At 43.8% G+C, this 14,088-nt stretch overlaps 1 protein-coding gene across 1 annotated transcript in view; it reads right to left on the bottom strand.

Moving 5' to 3' along the window:
- Positions 1–14,088, bottom strand: part of si:ch211-26b3.4 (connector enhancer of kinase suppressor of ras 2) — a 56,206-nt gene that overhangs the window by 14,898 nt on the left and 27,220 nt on the right. The window contains exons 7-13 of the mRNA XM_041047812.1: positions 13,356–13,415; positions 13,134–13,202; positions 8,765–8,911; positions 4,142–4,269; positions 3,801–4,012; positions 2,217–2,303; positions 1,229–1,437 (exon numbers count right to left, since the gene is read on the bottom strand). Coding sequence (XP_040903746.1) covers positions 1,229–1,437; positions 2,217–2,303; positions 3,801–4,012; positions 4,142–4,269; positions 8,765–8,911; positions 13,134–13,202; positions 13,356–13,415 — 912 coding nt within the window. The remainder of the gene's footprint in view (positions 1–1,228; positions 1,438–2,216; positions 2,304–3,800; positions 4,013–4,141; positions 4,270–8,764; positions 8,912–13,133; positions 13,203–13,355; positions 13,416–14,088) is intronic.

Raw genomic sequence — 14,088 nt, 5'->3', positions numbered from 1 at the left:
TTAATCCTAACTTTATGTCTGTTTCCCTCCTGATACTGTAGACTGGACAAGTTTGGATATAACAATACTGAAGTAAAGTGAATTTAGCTAAATTCAGTCACTGTCTTCATTTTTCCATAGGTAACATAGTGCTTTACTGTCTGGATCATTGGATTGGGAATTATGGTTTATATCAAGGCTGAATGAATGCATTTGAGTCGTTAGCTGTTTTCAACTCTCATTCATGAAATTGCCATCTTATCATGAGATTTGAGAATTTCATGTAGACCTAGTAATGATGGTTTTAGGTATCTGATATGATACTCAAGTCCAAACCCTTCCCTCCTTCTCCACTGTAGCCTGAACATGCAGGAAAAATGCACTGAAACAGTCTATTCAGAAGGAAGTTTTTAAAAGCTTTTTGATAGACAAGAATCTGGGCTCAGACCCTGATGGTTAACAGTCCAGCCAAAGTCCCTGTCCCTCCCACATCTATGCCAAGACTTTTTTTTTTTTTGATCATTTTTATTAGATAGGGACAGCAGAGAAATGACAGGTCTCCAGTCGGACCAGAACTGTGGATGCTGCTGCCCATGTTTGGCATCACAACCCTCAAAGGGAAGCACACCCAAGCCCTTTTTAGTTCAACTGAATATGTTAGTCGTAAAACTGGGTCATACATGTACAGTTTAATTTGTTCTTTAAGTTATGTAATTATTAGCATTTCTGCTGTTTTTACTATATTTTTATGTAAAATTGTAACTTTTATGCTTAGGAGTAAGTAGTGTATTTGTCGAGGACTAATTTCAGCTGCGGATCAATACACAATTGGTGCTCTTGTGTGGTGTATTTGGGACTGACTCAAACTACGGCGTTCATGTTCACAGTAGCAAAGCAACGTGTCTTCCAGCGCAGCAGTGTGGCTCCTTTGACGTGTTTAATACTTTTTGGACAAAAGTGGAGGTCAAAGGCTCAGAGGAATAAGCTATATCAAGTTTTAGTTACATAGATAATACATGTTAGGAGAATCAGTTCATTGTTGGTTTTGGCCTTTTCATTTTTTCACTGCCTAATTGACTGAACTGACCATAAAATATATCTACCATAAGGATGATTTGATAAGTGGTCAAGAACAGCCAGCAGATGACTGACTGATTATTTGTCTACAGCTGTCTGCAAACCAAATATCCCCTCAGGGACACTAAAATGCTGTTCTAGAGAAACCAGCTACAAACAACTGTGTACATACAGACAAAGCATCAGGTGGCTGGTCTAGACGCAGGGTTGAGGACAACATGGAGGGACTGATGGGAAAGCTAGGGCTGCTGGGATTGCGGCTCTTGCGCCGAGAGCGTCTGGTGGAATCCCGCCGGCTCTCTCTGCCTGGACCCTCAGGCTCCTCCTCGATCACCAGGATCTTGTCGTCGCTAAGGTAACGCAGCAGGGAGTTGTCTGAATCTGTGGGGAAATTGGGGGGGGACAGAGGAAGGATCGAGCAGTTAGAGAACGGACGGGCTAAACAGAACCGAGAGAACCACAGAGGGGTGGAGATATCATCATAGAGTCGAGGGAGAACCCCGGAGCAGAAACAGATGAGGGCGAATAGACCCTTACAGATAAAAACCCAGCAGAAAGGGATAAAAGTGCCTCAGAGCTTCTGATATGGATCCACAGCCCGGGACATACAGCTAATCTGTGTGCAGTGATTATGCTGATTTAGAGGGCACCACTGTTAAATCCTGTCACTCACAGAAAGTTTTTTTTTCTGCTTTAACTCCAGACAGAAAAAGCTTCTCACCTTATTTGTTTATTATCCATATACTTAAATGTGAAAAACTAAAAAAAAAAAAAAAAAAATGACTGAGAGAAAGAGAAGGAGAAAGGCAGACCCCGGGCAGTAGTATTGTGCTTTAATGTTATTCATAGACTTTCTGATGGTAGAGTGGAGGATCCTCGGTTGAATACAGATCGAGTTTCGCCACAAAATGGTGAAGCTGGTTAGAACTGATCATGTAGAAATACCCCTATTTCCACAGCGGCTGTATAAATGCAATTTCCTTGCATTTATGTTTATTTGTCAGATACATACCTGGCAGATATGTATCCTCACACAACCACACCACCATGGATAACCAGAGGATGAGCTGAAATGTGTTGAGCAGAGTATGGAGCAAAGCATGGCACCAAGTGTGTGAGGGCCCGCGTTTTTGTGTATATATGTGTTTGTGTGTGTGTACCTCGGCTCCCTCTCTTGCCCATGCTGGGTTCCTTGGCCTCGGCCATCCAGTTATATTCGGGAGGCATGGAAACAGGTCTGAGGTCACCTGGAAACGACCAATCAGCAATCAGACAGTCGGCGGTGGGGGTGGGAGTGGAGGTGTCTCGGGAAGGCAGTGACTGAGAGACAGTGTGGGAGACAGCTGGAGGGGTGGACAGGTGAGACAAGGTGCGTGCAGGTGTGGGGGAAAGAACGGGAGACTCTCGAGGAACTGCTTCGACGTGCAAAGCGAAGATCACATGGCCACAATTTCAAGATTTACAGTTAAATCTATTCACAGTTTGTAAATTCCACAGCAGCGCAAGCACCCGAGCTAGCAGTAGTGCTAATTAGCTAATCTGCTGGCATGTCTACTGCTGGATGACAACATTTACATTTTAGTTTAAGGTTATTGTTAACTAAGTTTACTGCAGCTCAGGCCAGGTTTTCTGAAATTTGAAGATAGTTGGTCAAAGTCCTTTTCTGGACCATACATTCTCACATAAAGGAAATATTCTCTGGTCGAACTATTATGCATAGATTACAAAGTAAACTCATTCATTGAAAGTAGACTTAAAGTTGCATTACTATTAAATTTGCCAGCTGGGAAGTGGAATGAAAACACACACATCAATTATTAGATTGTAATAATATGCTGGCAAAAAAATGTCATGTACACTTTCAAAGCAAGTGTTTCTGGTGACCTCACTAATGTTAAGTTCAATATTCACTGTCCTTTTAGCTCTGATTTGGTCTCCACCTACTTTTGAATTATCTGGCTGTTTAGATGCTAAAAAAAGAAAACAAAACAATGAGCTTAAGGACGCTAAAATGCTCAGTATGGCTGAAGGAAAACTGCAGATTCAGGTGATAACTCTCTGGGGTTTTGTCAATATGAGTAATGACTTTCATATTAAATGTAGTCATTTGATGCATAATTAATATAAAAATAATTAGTGCAGCTTTAACATAGTGATCAAATCAGTTTTTTAGGCCCAAGAGCCAATCAGTCACAAGTTTGAGGCAACAAAAAATATTTTTTGGGATGCCACGAGCAGAGGGGTTGTTTCTGTTTCTCCCTTTGCTGGAGAGATCGGTTGTGTTAAGTGCTGCTCCACCTTCTTAAAGTTCGAGCTATACAGTGCAAGCAGCCTACAAATAGCTTGCAAGGCTCTCACAAAGGAGGCTTCCAATGCTTCTGTCTGTCACATGACCCTCACCTAGCACATCATAGCAGTCCCTCAAGGATTTCGCAGGAAGGTACAGGATGTCTAGGAAGCTGTCTGGGACAAGGGTGGACACAGGTGGTGGGGCAGAAAGGGAGCTGGAGACAGTGTTTTTGGACTGACTCTTTGGCATGTAATCAGTGTTTTTGGGACGTGTGTACGTGAGGTGAAAACACAAAGAAGCAGAGCCATGAAGTGAGTGGTGAACACATGAGGAGTAGTTCTGAGAGGAAAGATGAAAAGAAAAGGTGAGAGAGAGCATGCTGTCCTTCACAACAAATGCAAGGACCCGGACTCATTTCCACATTCACACTGTTGGATTACATTCCCTGTCTTACCATGGGTGGGGGTCTTGTCCCGCCGGCGAACCCCTGTGTTGCGGCCCCTGTCATAGTCAGGCCCTGGGGGTCCGTCTCCCTCTAGCAAGGAGAAGTACTGGCCGCTGTCCTGGTCAAGATAGTAGCTGACTGCCTCTGAACCTTTGGAGCCAGACTGAGAGCTCACGCTGTAGCGGCTGATGTCGTCACATGACATCAGGCCCAGCTCCTCCCTGAGGAGAGCAGAGCCGTCATCATCACTGTCATCAGCACCATCATCAGTGTCATCAGCTGGATCATAATAATCGACGATCATCATAATGATGATTATCATCAAAAAGCTGTGCGTGCGAGCGTCTGACCTGGTGCTGTAGAGTCCGGACACAGGAGAGAGGATGTAGACGTCCTGCATGCTGGGGGCGTCCATTTTGGACATGCCTAAAGTTCCACCGGGTGTTGGGGAGGTGCTGGTGGGGCTGGTGGGGACCGGCTGGAGGTGGAAAAAAGGAGAGAAAGAAAGAGAGAATGAGTCTATTTCAGCACTGAGGTGTAATTGGAGGATGGTGAGGGGATCTCGGAGCAGAACCTGAAACTGAACATTAGAGCTTTCCCTACCTCACAGAAAAGCAAACAAGCACACAATTTACCATGTTACGCGCGAAGGGAACCTTTTATTTGAGACATCTTCCTTGTACTGCAGCCGGCACTTGTTTTAATACTGAATCACAAACAGGAGTTATTTCCACAGAGCTGCCATGTTGTGTATGTTGTCTTTTTTTAATATTTATATATATCTTTCTGACTGTGCAGCCTCTCCCACGTTCAATCGCTTCACTATTCTGTCATTTTGTCTCAAGCCTCTTCACTCACACAGGGCTCTCCATGTCTGTTCCCATGACAACCCCTCCTCTCCCACCCTCTCCTCACTCTTCCTCTCTCCTCAACCCCCCCCCCACTCCCCCACCACCCCACACCCCTGTGCTACAAGAAAAGGAGAGGACAGAGGGAAGCTAGCGTGGCCTCCTACCTCAGCTTGACTTAAGGACACGTAGACTCTTTTGTCACCAAGTCCTCTGTGAGGACAGGATGCCTCGCTTCTGATGTCATGGACGCTCACTCCAAATTTCAAATGAATTATATTTGTTCTCAGTCGGAACAGCAGGGGTGACAAATACATATCTCGTGCCAACAGTTTCTCCCAGAGGACGAGGTTTCCCACAGTATGAAGAATGGAGTGTTTTACTGTATGTCTGAGGAGTATGCTTCATCATAGAGAGGAGACGCGAGTGTGGACAGAATGGATAAACAGACAGAGAGCCCGAGTGATGGCGAGGCCGGCAGTGTTCTCATTAAGGAAGCCCGGTGTTTCATCATTTCATCAACAGTGCATTAGTGGAATTCATTTCATATTCCAAACTTTCCACGCTCCTCTCCCTCCTCTCGCTCCTCTCCCTCTTCTCCCTCACTACCACTATCCCCAGGCCCTGTCTCTATCTTCATCTTGTCTCCCGCGCAGTCTTCCTCTCATGAAGGCAGCTTACAGTAAGACAGCTTCACAATAAATAATGAAGACGGGGTGGAAAGAGAAGGACGTGAGCGAGAGAGAGGAGAGCAAAGGAAATAGGACAAAGAGAGACAGAGGGAAAGAGTGCTGGAGAGAGAGAGTGTGAGGTGGGGGAGCTGTGCAGTGTGGTGACTGGAGCTGAGAGTGAAAACAGTAATTTAGTGATTACAGCCCACTGCTGCCTGCATGGAAAGGGGGGGGGGGGGGGGGGGGCTAGGGGGTTGTGTGTGGCGGGGGGGTCGGTTGAGGAGGAGATGGGGTTTCCACAGCAGGCGAAATTCCAGTCTGTTAAAACAGCACTTAAGCCATTTGACCCCTGCTGCGCCCACTCCAAACTACCTAAAAATCCACTGCTCAGACCTCTCCCACACTAATATTATCCATTATCCCTCTACCTTTACATGCACGCATGCAAAAACACACACATACTCCAATATGCCGAAAACAACATTAATACTTGAACTGGAACAGATGATGACATAGCTGCCAGCTTTCAGTTTTTTCATAAAGACGCAACATAAACAGACCTCTTTGATAAGGAAACCCTAGATATGGTTCTCATGGAACTCTGGCAGAGTTATGCACCAAGTGGAACATTTTACAGTTGAAAAATAAATATGCAGTTTTTGCAATAATCTGCAGTTTCATGCAACTTATCAACCAAAGTGTTGTCTGATTCTGACAAGCTAAAGACAAGCTAAAATAATGATTATAAAATCTTGAGCTGCTGATATCAGCCCAACCAGTTAAACATTAATTTAAACATTAATAGAAACATTAATTTGCCAAGGTAACCATGTACCCAAGGTAAGATGTGATGTTAAAGAAGCTATAACCCCTCCTCCATTCAGCTGGTCCATCAATAATACATAACCGGCCAATACATGTTACCTAAAATAGCAGGTATTTACGAGTAATAATTTATATGCCTAAACATATAACAGATTTATGAAAGCGGGGTCACGGACAATGTGTGGCACACATGTGACCGGTGAAGTGACCTGAAATGTGGACGCTGATGTAGCCTTCAGTCACCCGTTAAATAGAAATAACTCCCTACATGGACATTTTGCAGCAGCGCAGCAGACATGCATGCAGTGTGCATCAGTAATCCTCGTCATCTTTGTTAAAATCATTGCCAGCATCGCTGTAATTACAGTGAATCATCAAATTGCTTTTACGGCATCCTACCGTGGACGAAACAGACACACATGCAAACACACAGACACACACATACACAGTGAGAGAGAGAGAGAAAGATATGTGCCATTATTTAGTAGAATAAAAGAGGTTGCCATGCAGGGATTTGAGGCTGGAATCACATGATAATTTGCAGAGATAAATTGTTTCCTTTGTGGATTCAGTTATAATCCAGCTGAACGTTTGCCACATTCGGGCTAAACTTCACAGCCGTACAATTCATCCTCCAAAACCAGGCTTAGAGGTATGAGTGCGCATGTGTTTGTGTGTGTGTGTGTGTGTTTGTTTTGGGAGTGCGTACGTACAGTATGTATCCCAAACCAAGCTTACAAAGTGCAGTGACCCAGTTCCTTTGTCTCTCGAAGCGACGACATTCATAATGGAAAACATCTCTCTGCACGTGTGCACAAACATGCACAGAAACACACTTGTCACATACAGATGGACGAGCATGCATACGGTCATGCTCAGAAATGTGTGCACACTCACCCGCCCACTCCAACACACACACACACACACACACACGTTCATCGGCTGTTTAGCAGGGTATTTTGGATTCAGTGAATTATCTCCAGTATTTGCTGAGTAGCGGCTCTTGTTTCAGAGCCAGTGGAGCTGCCTGTAGTTGCTTATGAATAATTAAGAGCTCCAGTCTTTCGGAGAGAGAACAAATCTAAAACACTCCTTTCTTCTCTTCTCCCACAGATATTTCAGCGCTCTGATCTGGGCGCTCACGGCGCGTTTGTGTCTTAGCAGCCCATCAGGGTAGAATTCCCACAATCCTCTGCCGTTGCACGCAGCAAATATAACAATAAGCTCATGGTAACAACTTAGAGTGATGATCTAACAAGACAGCAACCTGGAAACAAGAGCCGTCCTCTAGCTTGTTAAAGACAGAGATGGTGATGATGTTGCGTTAGGCCCCATGGTTATTACAGGGTCTTAATGGCTTCTAGGCCATTATGAAAACCATATCCACAAAACGCTCTGGGTAGCTCAATCTGTTTCAGTCTCTCATGTGAACATACGCCCACATGTATGTTCACATGCTCACAGACGTGCAGAAACAAACTGAACAAGGGACATGCTGGGGGAGACATTGAAGGGGAGGATAAAAAAAAACAGACCAAAAAAAAAAGGCAAAGAATGAGAGAGAAAAAGCCAAAGAGCAGCCGAGCGTTGAGCAGAGATCAAAGCATGCATGTAGCATGTAAATGAATTAGCCGGATGCAAGGTTAAAAATAGAAGCCACGGAACACAGGGGTCTGACAAGACAGTCGCCGCTTCACAAAGCACTCAGGCAGCATTTAGTCAAGCCCCCGTCTCACCCCTCCGTCCGTCTCGGCACAACGTGTTCTTTCTGCGCACCGAAACTGTTGAGTGATTTCTGGACTCTGAATGAGTGACATATTTGGAAAATATTTGCTGTTAAGTGAAATGTCTACACCAGCTCTGAGCTCTAAGCCTTCAAACAAGCACTCCACCTGCTTTTTAATTATACTGTGCATTAAAAATGTACTCTGTTCTGAAAAAGAGATGTCCTGTGGGACAAAGGCTGACTGCATCAGGACCAAAGTCTCAGCACAGGTGAAGATCAATGTGGGTGAGAGCATGGATGGACCCTGTGGTGGCCTTGTATTGCCCTGCACTAGATCCTGAGCAGGGAGTTTAACCCATATTAGACCATTCACACAACTCTGACGTACAAACATTAGATTTTGCCATTAAATACTAAATATGTGGCGGTTATGTTAGCTACCAACACGTTTGTGAATGGCTTTGCAGAGTGCCAGCAGTACGGCAGGCTGTAAAGCGACCTGATTTGTCGAAACACTCAACAGGAGCACTGATGCAAGGTCAAACAGTGGACGAGTTTCCTTTGAAAATATCTGTTTAAAATGCCAGTAGGAGAATGCAGAGTGTGGGCACTAAAAACAAGAGCTGAGAGTGAGTCACGGGTAATGCCAGAGGTACACAGCTCACTGTACATGGTGCTAAATCATCCTACCCCAGATCTTTTACTGTAAGTACCAGAAGTATGCAGGTGTGAATGCAGAGGACGGTGTGGAGGAGTGGTCAAGTTTCAATTTCTTGCTTCTTTGTTGAAATTTCAAATAAAGATGTTTGGAGAGAAACACGTCACTGAGTCAGTTCCTTACTTTTCAGGTCAGGTTGTGTTATGATCCCGCAGTGATGGCGTCCATGTGTTGCTGGTGTTTACCTGCAGGCCCAGTGGTTTCCAGCGGACGTTCCTGAGCAGAGCCGGTGTGGAGCTCAGGGTGTTCTGGGGCCTTTTCTTCAGCGTGAGGATGACTCCGCATGGGTCCTCTCTCAGAGCGTTCACCAGGTTCTTCAGCTGCCATCCCACCTGAGGAGCACACACACACACCGGGCTACCGAAACAACTGCTGCAAACCACACACGCACATGCTGTATACCATGCCCTGGGAACAACCAAATCTGCAGAGAAAAACCACCACACACATGGGTTCTGATACTACCTGTCCAAATCACCACATGCCTCTATTCATTTCTTTATTCATCTTATACCTTTATCAGACAGGGTTGTTAGAGAGATGATAGGAAACAACAGATAGAGAGGGCCTCGGAAAAACAGGTAATAGATTTGACCTTCATTCATTTTATAATGTTCATTTCTGGTTGAAGCTGCTTTTAATAGATGTTCATTCAGATTTGTGGTTGTTTTAGAGGCTTTAGTTTGGGTTCATGTTGAACTGCACTGTGTTCTACTGAGAAGTTTTTACAGCGTGTGCTTATTGATATGAATTACATTGGACACACTTCCTTGTATAACACAATACAACTCAAGCAAGCCTGTAAAATTTGATTAAATTTCTCCTATAAGACACTATAGCAGCATGACACATTTAAACAGCCATAACTAAGTGGTCTCAACTCCGACTGCGGCGATAAAATCCTTATTTTATAACTGTGACGTTGTTGGACAATATTAATCTAAATCCAGGTTAATGGCAGCAGCTCCAAACATTATTTTAGTCTGGACAAAAAGCCCAAACACAGAGAAAAAGAAGCGTTTACAATGTGACCTGGCTTAATCTGGACAAACCCACACCTGAAATTTGCACAGTTCTTCCTTTTAAAGCTCTAATTTTCCCAGAAAGGATTTTGGTATATTCCAGAATTGATGGCCATCATCGATAAATCTGTATAACTGTCCAACACCATGTGTCTTTTGATGTAATACTGAATCACATGTATATCTAAAAACATTACTAATCTAACAAGTTTGGGAATTTGCTCCCCCTTGGCAGTAAGGTATGGGTTTTCTGAGATCTTTTTAGTTTTATTATTTTCACATGATGTCCAGGACACACCAATGAGTCCGCCAAACTCATCTACCAAACTTTGCTGCTACCAATAACAGCAAGATACTGTCACAAGGCACCACACTGTCCTAGTACCAGTGGTCTGAAAACATTAGCATACTGATATAAAAGATGTCTTAGTCAGTGTGCTTAAGCGCTAAGGAAGAGAGAGGGATGGTAAAAGAGTGTGAAAGGAGTGCTGACTGCAGTGTTTCCTCGTGGTTTCCGGCCAGCCTGTCTCCAGAGCGCGCAGCGCTCGTCAGGCCATTGATTGGCTACACTGGTCTCAGCTACTGGAAGTGTCCGCAGAGGCCACCACGCGCGCACACATATTGTCGCCCACACACAGACAGCGCTGCTCTGACCTTATTCCTGACATAATGATGACCGGCCTGTGTCAGCCTTTAGTGACCCGCGACCATCAGCAACAAGAGCCACGATGGCAGTAAGCTGCTGCTGTCTACATGTTCTGTCCTGTTTCCCACTACAACTAAAAGGAAATATACTAGATCACACTAGGACTCACCACGTCATTTCCCAATAACACCAACTGAGCTGAGTATCTTATTAATATGCAAATATGTCCATGTACTTGTATAAAAAAAAAAAATAATAAAAAAAAAAAAAACCTCAGCTTGCTTGTAAGATTCATGGCCTTGTTCATTTTGATCAAACTGTTGCAGATTTAAATTATAAATTTAAACTGTTTTATCCAGGTTTAGTTATTTCACATTATTATCTTAACAGTAACAGTTATTATAGATAAGTTAGCAAACAAGTTAGAGAACAGTGGCCTTTTTCACACACCCAGCAGACACAGAGCAGCATTAATGTTCATTTATTTCATATTTCTGGCCGTGTGAAGAAGGCTGTTCACCTTCTTCTCAGCTGTGGCCCATAAAAAAAACAAAAACAATGAGCTGAGAGAGTCGGGTGATGAGTCACAGTCGTCACTACAAGAGACATCTTTCACATTACAGTCATTTTTTTTTCTATTGTTGATCAGTGAGGCTTTAACATTTGAGAATATTGGTTTCTTTTAATTTCTATTCTTTGGTTATCTTTCTAAGGTGTAAGGTTTTGGTGTTTGAACCAAAAATTAAAAAGTAGGAGCCACGTGTTCTTTTAATATACTTTATATATTTTGTACTGTCGATGAATAATTCTACATGAGGATAATTCCCACATAATTGTAATTATCTTTGCTTTATGAGGACTGTGCTTATTTTTGCTGTTGGTATAGTTAAAATATGCTGTGGTAAATTTTAAAGTTCATCACTGGTAATGGCCTCTCAGCTCAATGCAGCCTTCTTGACCACTTGGGCTACATTCATTTGGATCCATTGTTTTTGCTATTGCAAGATAAATTCCAGGTGTGTGAAAGGAAAAGTATTCTTTTCTACTTTGAGAACAAAGCAACAAACTTTCCAACTCTGAGTGGATTTGTAACTTTTAATTTTGAGACGAATTACAGACTGAAGTGGCAACAAAGTGGCTAAAGTGGAAATTGAAAATTGATATTACATAAGTTATTGTATTGGCTCTAGTATTTACTTGTAAAGGTGTTGGACATTTTCGTGCCAAAGATAAATCCACAATTAAGTGAACTGAAAGTGAAGTAAACTTCTCAACCCTTGTTTGATCCACCACAACAGTGGACTGCTCGTACAGTGTGTATTAACAGCAAAGCCTGTCCTAACCAGGCTGGTTTAGAACTGTTCTGTTATGCAAACATGAAGAGAGCAAAGGGAAACAGGGAGAGACCTGCCGAAATAATAATAGAGCATAAACTGCTGCTGGAGAGGTTTTTCAAATCCCAGGGGTCTTCATTATTTTCCCAGATGCTATTACCTCCTCATAATTATGTTGCCTCTTCAAACAATCAGTTTGTTATTTGAGCAAATTCCACATTTTACCTCAAAAGAGGAGCTGAGCTAAAAACCGCGAGTCCTGTTTTGAAGTGGGCCTCAAACAGAAGCTCATGCATAGACATGAAGACAGCGCCGCTGCTAAATACGTGGGCTAGGCCTACATAATGATTCCATAATGTAATGGAATTTGTTCATTCAATATTCACACTAATCTAATTTTTAAATATGGAGCCTCACTAGATAAACTTATCAGCTGTGATGTTGACAGAGAGTTTGCTGGTAGTGTGTATCCATCTTTCCTCCTCAGCAGCTCCATTTAGGATTGGAAAAAAAAAAAAAAGCTATATTGACTAGAGGCTTCCTTCTGCTGTTCTCCCCCCTTCTCCCCTCCTTTTCTTTTCATCCTCTTCCTCTCCTCCCTAAGTCCCCCTTTACGTCCTCCTCCCTTTTCCCCCCACTCTCCCAGCTCTGCCTCATCCCAGCATCCCCTGACTGCTTCACACCCCTTTCCCCATCACAGACACACACACCTCTGTCTCCCCATGCTTATCTCCTCCCCCAGAGCGAGGGATCAGAGTGGTGAGGGTCTAGCTGAGGGAGTAATGAGGGGTTGGAGCTGAGAGCCTGGCAGGGTGCGATCTGCACTGTCACCCCGAGGAGAGAGAGAGAGAGAAGGACAGAGATAACACGAGGCTCCCTCATGCGTCAATCAACGCCGCTCCCCAGCGCCTGCATGCACACTTTCGCATGAACAGCACCTATTGAGACGCACGAGGAAATACTTGCGGAAAAAGCACACAAAAGACGTCTACACACACAGACACAAACCTTTTTTTTTTTTTTCTCCCCTCAGAAATCTCAAATAAACGCTGGAACAAATTGTTTGTGCCAGAGTTGACAGCACAGGCAATAGACAGCGCGCTCAATCACATGCTCTCACAAGCCACCGTTCCATTTAAAATGGCTGCCCATTTTTGTGCTGCCCTCTGATGTGACGAGTTGAAGGCAGAAGTACAACTTATTCAAGTCTGAAAGTGGAACATGAGTTCACATTTCAAACCAGACACCTCCTTCAGGGGTTTCGTACAACAATGGAAACAAATTTCAGAAGGAGTGAGCCGACAATCACGCCGGACTGAACAAAGGTCTTGTAACAATCGTCCTATAATCTGCTCCCACAGCAAGTCTAATTAACCTACATAGCGACACAGGCACGGGATGGCATGGTGGTGGTGTGGTGGTTGGTGGTAGCAGACATCATGTACCTTGACAGCTCCTCAACATAGCACAGAATGGAGAACAAAAGACAGTCTGCAGTGTGTATTTACATGTCAGCAGTAACAGTGTTGTGCTTGGAAGCTTTTTAACTCACCACTGTCTGGTGGTTGACTTGAATCACTTCGTCCCCCGCGTGGATCTTCTTACACTGGTCTGCCGGAGACTGCAGAGGCAGAAATTGGAGGACAGAAAAGGACAATGGGAGACAAATTTAGGAGATACTGAAGCGTGCATGCAGTGTCGTAAGTGGAATATGAGACCATAAATCGTGGTTGGTGAAGTGACGAGCTTCCAGCCGAGTGAAACAAAAACTCACATTCTCTGTGGTTCCGGTGATGACGTGGAGTCCATCATATGTCGATTTGATATACATCCCCTGAAGCACAAGAACACAAGGGCAGCGGCAGAGAATTTAGTAAAATACAAAGAGAAATACATGATACGTGCATTTTGCATCTGTGTATCTGTGTCTGTGTCTCTGTCTGTGTGTCAGCCAGAGAGACAGACTTAAGACTTCATCCTCAGACTCTAGTTCAATTTAGGTCACAAAACTGAGGACTCAAAATCGAACTCGACAGCGGTGAGACTTGACCAACAGCCGAGTGACAAATTTAAGGAAACGCCAACATAAAGTGTCTTGGACCACCACGAGCCTCCAGCACAGCTTCAGTGCTCCATGATAAAGAGTCAGATTCAGTTTCTGGAACCCTCCTTCTCTCCTCGACACCATGTTCCCAAAAGATATATCCCACATTTGGCGTTTTGATAATGGTGGATTTGTCTAACACCTTGATCCAAAATCTCCCACAGGTGTTCAGCTGGGTTGACTTTGAAGGTGTATGATTCACATTACCCCTCATGCCCTGCACAGAAGCATCTGCATTTATTTATTTTTTCCACCGATTTCTTAATGTTTTCCCTTTAATCTATCGCCTGACTCGCTAAAGACTTGACTTGAGTTGAGACTTAAAAGCAAAAACATTAAAGTCTCAAGTTTTGACCCGGTAAAATTAATTAAGACTGCAAAAGGCAGGCAGTGCATATTCACA

Source organism: Toxotes jaculatrix, chromosome 10 (genome assembly GCF_017976425.1).
Source record: "Toxotes jaculatrix isolate fToxJac2 chromosome 10, fToxJac2.pri, whole genome shotgun sequence".
NCBI classification, from domain to species: Eukaryota; Metazoa; Chordata; class Actinopteri; family Toxotidae; genus Toxotes; species Toxotes jaculatrix.
The sequence above is the reverse complement of the archived record's forward strand: the minus strand, read 5'-3'. Positions and strand labels throughout refer to the sequence as shown.